Source organism: Rhineura floridana, chromosome 3, assembly GCF_030035675.1.
Source record: "Rhineura floridana isolate rRhiFlo1 chromosome 3, rRhiFlo1.hap2, whole genome shotgun sequence".
NCBI lineage: Eukaryota > Metazoa > Chordata > Lepidosauria > Squamata > Rhineuridae > Rhineura > Rhineura floridana.
Genome location: NC_084482.1, coordinates 219,089,718 through 219,099,984, shown reverse-complemented (window position 1 = coordinate 219,099,984; position 10,267 = coordinate 219,089,718). Strand labels below are relative to the sequence as shown.

Below are 10,267 nucleotides of genomic sequence, written 5' to 3'. Positions count from 1 at the left end.
TAAATGTCATGGAAAGTGACTGCAGAAGAAAGCATGTATGCACCCACAAGGAAAATGCACAGTTGTGTGCATTTTCCATGGGAATTATAGGGCTACATTCAACTATTTTTATCTCAAGTAAACCCATTGAAATTAATGGATCAAAGTTAGTCATGGTCATTAATTTCAGTGGGTGTACTCTGAGTAAAAGTGATTTGGCTGCAACAGCTAATCACATGCCACTGAGCAGTTCTAAATTTTGCTTTCAAAAAGCCCTGATTATCTGGGTGGACCTTTGGCCTCTTCCCAAGGGTGGCCCCTCCAGGTGGAGTCCCCCACCATCCTGAGTGGAGATGGTCCCTTTTGCACAGGGAACATATAGCAGAAAAGTGGCTTTCCTTCTTGAACCACCTGGACGAATCCAGGCTGGCAGCTTTCTACACATGTAGAAGGAAGCAGCGTCTAAGTATAAAGACAAGGAGCATCGAGGAAAATGCGTTAGGGCTAATTTATGGAAATGAGCCCACAGGGTTGGGAAGGACCCAAGAGCACCTGTAGTCACCATTTAACTTGAAACTTGTAACTAGGGGTAAGTCTGCAAAACTGAAACAACTGTGTTATCACTTATCTTATCAAATTCACCACCCACAGTTGTTCCTGCACAGGATTAGCCTGGCCTCAGTTATCCATGCTCTGGTAATCTCACAGTTGTACTGTTCCAATATGCTTTATGTGGGGCTGCCCTTGAAGAGTCTCAGAGGTTTAGCAGGTGCAAAACAAAGCTGCCAGTCTGGTTGGTATGGGGCAGGCAAATGGAATCACATATAGCTAATAATGGTGGAGGAATCTGGTTCACATCTACCTTATTTGCATTTCCCCAAATCACTCTGGGAGCTAAAACCCAGCTATCCACCAAAATTCACATTTCCCTAAACTTTGCACTGAATTTTTCGGACCAAATAATGTGCATACAAATTTTAATACGTTTTCTTTAATAATATGTTTTTAACCCTTTTTTTTAAAAAAGGGATGTTTTTAAAGCTTTTTTAAAAAAATGTTTTTGTTTTAATGTATTTTGAGTTCTTTTAATGATGTTTTAAAGTGTTTTTAGCATTTCTGTTCGCCGCCCTGGGCTCCTGCTGGGAGGAAGGGTGGGATATAAATCAAATAATAAATAAATAAATAAATAAAAAGTAGATAAGAGGAAAATCACCTCTTTTGAAATGTGGTGCTGGAAAAGAGCTTTGTGCATACCATGGACTGTGAAAAAGACAAATAATTGGGTGCTAGAGCAAATTAAACCAGAGTCACTAGAAGCTAAAATGATGAAACTGAGGTTATCATACTTTGGACACAGAATGAGAAGACGTGATTCAGTAGAAAATATGGGTTTCATCACAACTGTGCTGGGCATTGACTGTCAAAATGTTTTTCAAAAAAACAGTAATCAGATGCCAACTTTACTTTTTGCTGTCAGGTACTGTTTTGTATTCAGATCAGGCCTCAATACAATAATGTAGCACTTAGGAATGAAGATGCAGCCCAGAAGGCCAGCACTGGAGGCCAAGATGGAGAAGACCTGCACGGCTACCATGTATTTCCCCTTCGTGCTCAGGTAGGTGGGCACAAAGGACACCCAAACACTGCAGAAGACCAGCATGCTGAAGGTGATCAGCTTGGCTTCATTGAAGGCCCCAGGCAGCTTCCTGGCTAGGAAGGCCACCATGAAGCAGATGGCAGCCAGGAAGCCCATGTAGCCCAGGGAACCATAAAACATGGCAACAGACCCTTCGTTGCATTGCAGGATGATCTCTCCAGGCTGGGAGTGCATGTCAGCATCTGGGAATGGGGGAGAGATACCCAGCCAGATGGTGCAGATGACAACTTGGACACTGGAGCAGGAAATGACAATGGAGTTAGCCAGACTCTTCTCTAGCCATTTCCTCACCCTGTTCCCTGGCTTTGTGGCCAGGAAGGCCAGCACCACAGTGATGGTTTTTGCCAACACAGAAGAGACAGCAATGGAGAAGATGATGCTGAAAACTGTTTGTCGGAGAAGGCAGGTTGCTTTCCTTGGCTGGCCGATGAAGAGGAAGGAGGACAAAAAGGAAAGCAGGAGGGAGACGAGGAGAATGTAGGAGAGGTCCCTGTTGTTGGCTTTGACTATTGGAGTTTCTAGGAATTTAATGAAGATTCCTAAAACAAAGCCTGTGGCTGAAGACAAGAAGAGGGCAAAGGAAGTCAGGAGGATCCCTAAATATTCTTCATAGGCCAGGAAAGTGACAGTCTTAGGGACACATTGATTTTGGTCCTTGTTTGGATGCTGTTCTTCTGGACATCTGGTGCAATGACCTGCATCTTTAAAGAAAAAGAGTAACATCTACTGTATGTTCATAATAGTCTCTCTTCTTTTACATTCCATCAAAGCTCCTTTTTGGAGTGAGAACTTATACCCGAGAGCCACATAAAATAACAATATCTAATAAAATGCAACAATCATAAATGAAATTGCCCCATATGACCAAGGATCCACTTTTCCCACCACCTCCCACTGCCATGTGGACCCCAGAAATGTTCCTATGGAGGAACGTGGCCCTCAGACTGAAAATGGTTCTCCATCTCTGCCATTGTTGGTGCTCACATGATCACACCACGATTGAGCAGGCCCTCCTCCATAGTCACCCTTTAATACTAGTTTCATCCCAGTGTATGGAAATTAGGAAACAGGAAGCCCTAAACTTGAATTAGTAGTAAAAAGGGCCCTCATTGGTCATCCAGCTCAATTTTCTGCCAAAATCAGGATTTCTTAATGAATTTTAACAGTCTTATCTTGGTAAGTCTTATCCTGGTATCCAGCTTAGGAATGATTTTGGAAATGCTTTCAAGACGTATGGAGTCAATCTTGTCTAAGGCCCTCTTGCATGAAAGCTCTTCCCCTGTCCATAGACATGCAGAGAATAGCTGTTCGATTTTGCTTCGTTTTTTAGTGAAGATACAATGGCATCCTGCATATGTATACTAATTTGCTAATAAGTGCCATACAAGTCCTATTGTGATGAAAATAACAAGGTTATAAAAGTGAAAATGTTACCAGCGGCAACTGCTTATTGGGACAAATCTATAGGAGAAAGTTGTGCCTCCAATCACATGTTGGAGGTCATGATGCCTCTTGCATGAAGCTTGACTAGCACTTGTCTGCGTTAGCGCTATCAGATTCCCACTTTGAATGCTATTCTCCCACTCTATGTGGGCTTCTAAATGTCATAAGAACATAAGAACATAAGAACATAAGAAGAGCCTGCTGGATCAGGCCAGTGGCCCATCCAGTCCAGCATCCTGTTCTCACAGTGGCCAACCAGGTGCCTGGGGGAAGCCCGCAAGCAGGACCCGAGTGCAAGAACACTCTCCCCTCCTGAGGCTTCCGGCAACTGGTTTTCAGAAGCATGCTGCCTCTGACTAGGGTGGCAGAGCACAGCCATCATGGCTAGTAGCCATTGATAGCCCTGTCCTCCATGAATTGGTCTAATCTTCTTTTAAAGCCATCCAAGCTGGTGGCCATTACTGCATCTTGTGGGAGCAAATTCCATAGTTTAACTGCGCTGAGTAAAGAAGTACTTCCTTTTGTCTGTCCTGAATCTTCCAACATTCAGCTTCTTTGAATGTCCACGAGTTCCAGTATTATGAGAGAGGGAGAAGAACTTTTCTCTATCCACTTCCTCAAGGCCATGCATAATTTTATACACTTCTATCATGTCTCCTCTGACCCGCCTTTTCTCTAAACTAAAAAGCCCCAAATGCTGCAACCTTTCCTCGTAAGGGAGTCGCTCCATCCCCTTGATCATTCTGGTTGCCCTCTTCTGAACCATTTCCAACTCTAGAATATCCTTTTTGAGATGAGGCGACCAGAACTGTACTCAGTGGTCCAAACGTGGCCGCGCCTTAGATTTATACAACGGCATTATGATATCGGCTGTTTTATTTTCAATACCTTTCCTAATTATTATGTCATGGAATGTGACTAAGCAAGAAAGAATATATGCACAAGAAAGGAAAATGCACAGGGGGGTTGAAGTGAGGTGCACATTGCATGTGAATGATAATCTCATATCATTGGATAGTTATAAATTTCCCTTTTAAAAAAACCCTGGATATCTGTGTGAATCTTTGCCCTCTTCCCCAAAGGTGCCCTCTTCACCTGGAGTCACCCACCTTCCTGAGTGGAGAGGGTCCCTTCCGCGCAGGGAACACAGTCGTAGCAGCAAAGTGGATTTCCTTCCTGAACCGCCTTGACAAATCCAGGGCGGCAGCTTTCCACACACCTGGAAGGAGGCAGGGTCTAAGCATAAAAACAAGGAGGATTGAGAGAAATGTTTTAGGGCTGATTTATCTAGATAAATGATGCCCAGGGCTTGGAAGATGCCAGTGGGACCTTTAGCATCATGCTTTAGGAGTAAAAGTGAAATCTGTAAAACGGAAACAACCAGACTATCTCTTGAGGCCCAGGTGGTGCTTGTCCCATAGCATGTTGTACAGCAATGTGGGAGTGGGCCCTCTCTATGGCAGCCCCCCCCAAGATGCAGTCTGTAACTAAGTTTCCCGTCAGCTATTCTATGCTATTTTGTGTATTTTTTATAAGTCATTACTAAAAGCTGTCTTCAATATTAAATTCAATGAAAACAAAAAATAAATAAGTGTGCACAGAAACCTTTTGGGGTTTGGGGGCCCCTCCCTGATAGAAGTAAAAAGATTTGTGTTTGATTATTCTCCCCCCCCCCAGTTTCAAACTGTCACGGGGTTGGGGAATCTTCAGCCATCTCAGATAGCTATTGAGGTTAGTGAGTCCCATGAAAACTTAAGGGGATAATTCCCTCCCTCTCACCCCCCCAAAACAGTGGAATCCCCTCACCCCATTTAGTTTAGCAGGACCTACCACCTCAATGTCTTTGAGTCACAGCTGGGCTGCAGAGCTGGAGAACGACCTATGTCTGAGATCTTGAAGGACTGCTGAATGTTGGAGTTGCCAGGCATTGGAAGGCAGCCCCACACAGAGCATCAGACTCTTATTAGAGCTTAAGGCAGCCTTTCCCAACTGGTGGGCCACCAGATGTTGTTGGACCACAATTCCCATCTTTCCTGACCATTGGCAATGCTGGCTGAGGCTGATGGGAGTTGTGGTCCAGCAACACCTGGTGGCCCACTAGTTGGGAAAGGCTGGCTTAAGGGATATACAACGAAATGAAAGGCATGCATTGCCCCCACCTGGTTGAGCCGTTTGGGCCACACAATGGCCTCCTGGTCGATGGTGAGCTGTAGGCCTGGAGATCCCTGTCTGTCAAGACTCCCCAACGTCACCCTAAGGACGGAGTTATTTGGAAACACCACCCAGTTCACAACATCCAAGTTGGCCGCCAACTCCCCATTCTCATCCAAATACACTCCATTCACGGAAGAGTTGTAGAACTGGGGATTTCTCAGGAAAGGGTGGAGCTAAAATGCAAACAGCAGCATTCAGAATGCCAAACACACAAACACATTGGCTATCCAGTTCTGCCCATTTCATCCTTGGATCTCCCCTGACTGACTCAAGTAGCTGCAGGGATGGATGGATTTGTGAATTCCAGTGATTAAAAACATTTTAGTCATTACAGGATGCCAGTGAAGGGGGCTGTGTCCTTTGAGGGAAACAAAGGGGGAACAAATGGGACTGGAAGATTTCACCTCACCACTGCATCTCATATTTTCTGGTACAGGGCAGCTCATTCCCCTTTGGATTTCTCTTGGGTGGGGGAGATTGCATCGTCCAGGCTCTCTCTAAGCATTCCTGCCTCCTCTGGGAAATTCTAAACCAAGGATTCTCAACCTCTCTCAGACACCAATTCCAGAATTCTACAATCTGTTATCATATTCAGCACAGATGTCTGTGATGGAACTGCCAATACCTGCCATGGCGGTAGCCTTTGAGTTTCCACCTTGTCCATCACCCTCCACTTGGAGGTAGATGAATATGCAGCATTTAAGGCCCGTCCCACAGCTTGGACCGTGTTGTAAATCATGTAGCTGTCTAAAGAGAGGACTTTTTCCAGGTCATCTTGGGGAAACATTTCCAGGTCCTCTCTCCCTCTGCATCTTGTCCAGCCTTTCACAGACAATTCATGTTTTAAATATGTACAGTTAAAAGATTTCTCCACAAACCCCTTCATAGCAAAGAAAAAAGGTGCAAAATCATCATATTTTGACTTTTTCTTTGCCTCAATAAGGAAGGAAAAAATACCATGAATGTGTTGGAAAGGTATGTCATTATACATCAATTCTGTGGAGACATCCCACATAGCCGTTGTGATCCAGACTTTCCCTACAATGGGTTTTATTAACATTTCAACTACCTGTTGTATTATTAAAATTCCATCTAAGAAGTAAGTCATCTCTGCATAATAAACAAATACATGGACTTGTCTCCACTTGAGGAATTGAAAAAAACCCATCTTTCCTCCTTTCATATTCAGTCCTGGGATGCTTAGTGAGATGGCAGTACAAACACCACTCTTGATGAGCAGAGGCGTCAAGGTCTGCATGAACCTCTCTCCATTCTCAGTGTCTGGAGCAATGAGACCAATCAGTGTCCATCTGAAGTGCAGGAGCAGCTTGACAATCCCTGGGTACTGGGCTTCTTCGTTGGGGACCATCCGGTGGAAAAAAGGGAACTGGGTCTTATCGTTCAGAACAGGAGAGACAAAAGCATAACTGACCTGGCAAGGAATGGAAGAGATGTTTTGTTTTGTATTAAAGCCCAAGATATTTCTTACCCCAATATGATCAGTAAGTACTGGATATTATTACTATTACTATTACTATTACTATTACTATTACTATTACTATTACTATTATATCCCACCCTTCCTGCCAGGTCTGTCCTGGCTGCCCATATGCTACCAGGCAAGGTTCAAGCTTTTTGTATTGATATCTCCTTCTCTGCAGCACCCTCAGTCATTTGGGGGATGGTGGCCTGGGAGAGGCCATTTTCTGTGGCAGCCCCTAAGCTATGGAATTCCCTCCCTACAGTCTGGCATCTTCACTGTACAGTTTTCAGCAAATGCTAAAGATGCACCACTTTACCATGGCCTTCGGCACTGGAGATGTATGTTTTCAGGACCCGCCTTATTCCTTTGGATGTAATTGTATTTTAATTGTTTTTAACATTGTATTTTACATTTTTGTAATCTGCCCTGGGACCTACTGGTGAAAGGCAAGCAATAAATATGCTACTACTAATTGTTGTTGTTGTTATGTGCCTTTGAGTCAATTACGACTTATGGCGACCCTATGAATCAGAGACTTCTAAGAGCATCTGTCATGAACCACCCTGTTCAGATCCTGTAAGTTCAGGTCTGTGGCTTCCTTGATGGAATCAATCCATCTCTTGTTTGGTCTTCCTCTTTTTCTGCTCCCTTCTGTTTTTCCCAGCATTATTGTCTTTTCTAGTAATGCTGGGAAAAACAGAAGGGAGTAGAAAAAGAGGAAGGCCAAACAAGAGATGGATTGATTCCATAAAGGAAGCCACAGACCTGAACTTACAAGATCTGAACAGGGTGGTTCATGACAGATGCTCTTAGAAGTCTCTGATTCATAGGGTCGCCATAAGTCGTAATTGACTCAAAGGCACATAACAACAACAACAATTAGTAGTAGCATATTTATTGCTTGCCTTTCACCAATACTGATACTGATACTGATGCTAATGTTCTTCCTCCCCATTAGCTCAAACATTTTTGATTTTCCAGAAAAAAAGTAAATCCAGATTCAATGGGACAACAATGAAAAATGGACGGCCTTCAAGTCGATCCCGACTTATGATGACTCTATGAATAGGATTTTCATGGTAAATGATATTCAGAGGGGGTTTCCCATTGCCTTCCTCTGAGGCTGAGAGGCAGTGACTGGCCCAAGGTCACCCAGTGAGCTTCATGGCTGTGTGGGGATTTGAACCCTGGTCTCCCTGGTCGTAGTCCAACACCTTAACCACTACACCACAGGGGCGGCATTCTGAGGAGGACACTGAAAAACTTGCAAGTACTCAATAAAGGGCTGTGTGGAAGCATTGTTTGTTTTGTTTTAAATTCTGTAAAAAAAAATGAGTAGACATGACTGTCTGTGTTATCTGCCTTCAAGTCAATTAGATAACTGTGTGAGAAAAGAAAGATGTGTGTCTCAATCCACCAGGAGCAGTGTTATGTGTGCAATCTCTCTCAAATCATTTCCAATGCTCTTAAAAATGAGTACCTGTCTCCAGTCTTGCTTTGGATATCCTCCTCACCTGCATTTTGAGTTCTCTGGAATTAGGGTCAGCCGGCAAATGCCCCACTCCCTCTCCATTCCTACCTGTGGGATTTTAGGGATGTCCAACAAGCTTGAAATCTGGATGGAGTTTTGAGAGTCAGCCCCTTCAAGAACAGCTAGTAAATTATTCCATCTTCCACAGTTGTAGTTCGGAACATTCGTCTCCCCAGGAGACAGCTGGTCTAGCAAAGCATCGTATGTCAACCTTCCATCAAAAAAGTTCTCATGGATGCTGTAGCCCAGGGTGATGTTGGGTAAGAGCCTGGGATCCCGGTTGATCTCCTGAATGGCAAACAAGAAGGAGAGGAGCTGCCAGTACATTGTGGGCCCTTTCCTGCAAAAAAATAATAAATAATAAAAAATACATATTGCATCATGCTCCTTCATTCAATGAATACAACAGGTTCAGTTTTTGCTTCTTCAACTCTGCAGTCTTTTACACACTGGATTTAACAACTCCCCCAGTTTCCTTTCTCCTCCCCTCCAAGTGGCACTTCCCCCCCAAAAAAACTAACCTTTCTGCAACCCCCAAGCAATGTTTCCTTGCACCAGTTACTATGGCTCTACCTCTCTCCCAGTTTTGATTTTCCTGGCCACTGCATCCTATTTTGCTCTGTCCCACATAATGATGGAAAGATCTGTCAGTTCCAGTTCTCTGTTCCTCATTTTTCCAGTGTTAAATTAGGTTCTCCAGGTTTCTGCAGAAATTCATGATTTTTAAAAAAGAAAAATCCTCATGAAAACCCTCCAGCATTTTAGTGCGAATTTCTCCTAATAAACAAATCTTTGTAAGCCGTTTTGATCAGCGTACAAATTTTTTGCAACCCATTTCTCATCGTATATTGCATTTTTGCATGTTATTTTTACTCCTATATTCATTTTTGGGCACACCTTCGTCATATATGTATGCATCTTTGTAAACATTGGTTGACGAACTGCATTGCAAAATTCAAATAAGTGCAAATTTCAAAGGATGGTTGCGCTTAAGTTCTGAGATTGTTCCAGAAAGGGTGAATTGGATAGAATCCGCTTGAAATGCAAACAGAATCAAAATTCTCACCCACCCCTGTTCCACATTAAGTGTTAGGCATACAGTGAAATCTAGTGTACTCTAGACTGCAGACAGAGTGAAGGCACAGCAGGTACACACACACATTCTCAGGCAGCTGCATATCACCTGCAAACACTCACAGAGGCTAATGGTCTAAAATTTGTAATGCATGTAACACTCTGGCTCCCCCCAGTTCTCCCACTGAGGCTCTCTGCCTCTTTATCCTCCCCCCCCCGTAGTGTGTTAATTTGCTCTGCGAAAGCTTCACCTCCTCTAGCTGGACAAAGTAGCGGATAAAGTAACTGGATGATTTCAGTAAAGAGCAGGTAAAAATGATCAAAGGGATGGATCGACTCTCCTATGGAGAAAATTATGCACAGCATAGAGAATGTCGATGGAAAAAAGTTTTTCTCCCTCTCTCCTATCACTAGAACCCATGGGCATTCAATGAAGCTGAATGTTGGAAGATTCAGGACAGAAAAAAGAAAGTTCTTCACACAGCGTATGGTTATGTTTGGAATTCACTCCCACAAGAGGAAACAACGGTCACCAACTTGGATGGCTTTAAAAGAACCTTTCCTCCATGGATTTGTCTAATCCTTTTTGTCCCCCATGATGGCTATGCTTTGCCTCCACAGTCGGAATAACAGTTGTAGGAAACTGCAGGAAGAGAGAGCGCTCTTGCACTCAGGTCCAGCTTGCAGGCCTCTGGTTGGCCACAGTGAGAACAGGAAGTTGGACTAGGTGAGCCCCTGGCCTGATCCAGCAGGCTCTTCTTATGTTCTTATGAGTGCTACTATTTTGTGGGTGGGATTCAATGTCATACCAGTAAATTCAGGCTGCAAAATTAATGTGGATTTGGGTTCTTGTGCAACAACCCCCCCCCAAAGTCCTTTTTAGAAT

General features: G+C 43.7%; 1 protein-coding gene across 1 annotated transcript; it reads right to left on the bottom strand.

Moving 5' to 3' along the window:
• Positions 1–1,426: 1,426 nt before the first annotated feature.
• Positions 1,427–8,634, bottom strand: LOC133378997 (vomeronasal type-2 receptor 26-like). Its single transcript, XM_061613610.1, has 5 exons — positions 8,356–8,634; positions 6,516–6,725; positions 5,239–5,466; positions 4,189–4,315; positions 1,427–2,337 (listed from the first exon to the last, which is right to left on the bottom strand). Exons 1-5 carry the CDS (start codon positions 8,632–8,634, stop codon positions 1,427–1,429), a joined length of 1,755 nt encoding a protein of 584 aa, XP_061469594.1.
• Positions 8,635–10,267: the final 1,633 nt, after the last annotated feature.

What these genes read in the sequence shown, in the direction of transcription:
- LOC133378997 (XM_061613610.1), bottom strand. Translation starts at nt 8,634, where the DNA reads ATGTACTGGCAGCTCCTCTCCTTCTTGTTTGCCATTCAGGAGATCAAC. An exon ending in GGCCCAAACGGCTCAACCAG is followed by an intron (nt 4,316 to 5,238) that starts GTGGGGGCAATG and finishes TTTTATGCTTAG; the next exon opens with ACCCTGCCTCCTTCCAGGTG. An exon ending in GACCCTCTCCACTCAGGAAG is followed by an intron (nt 2,338 to 4,188) that starts GTGGGTGACTCC and finishes TTTTCTTTAAAG; the next exon opens with ATGCAGGTCATTGCACCAGA.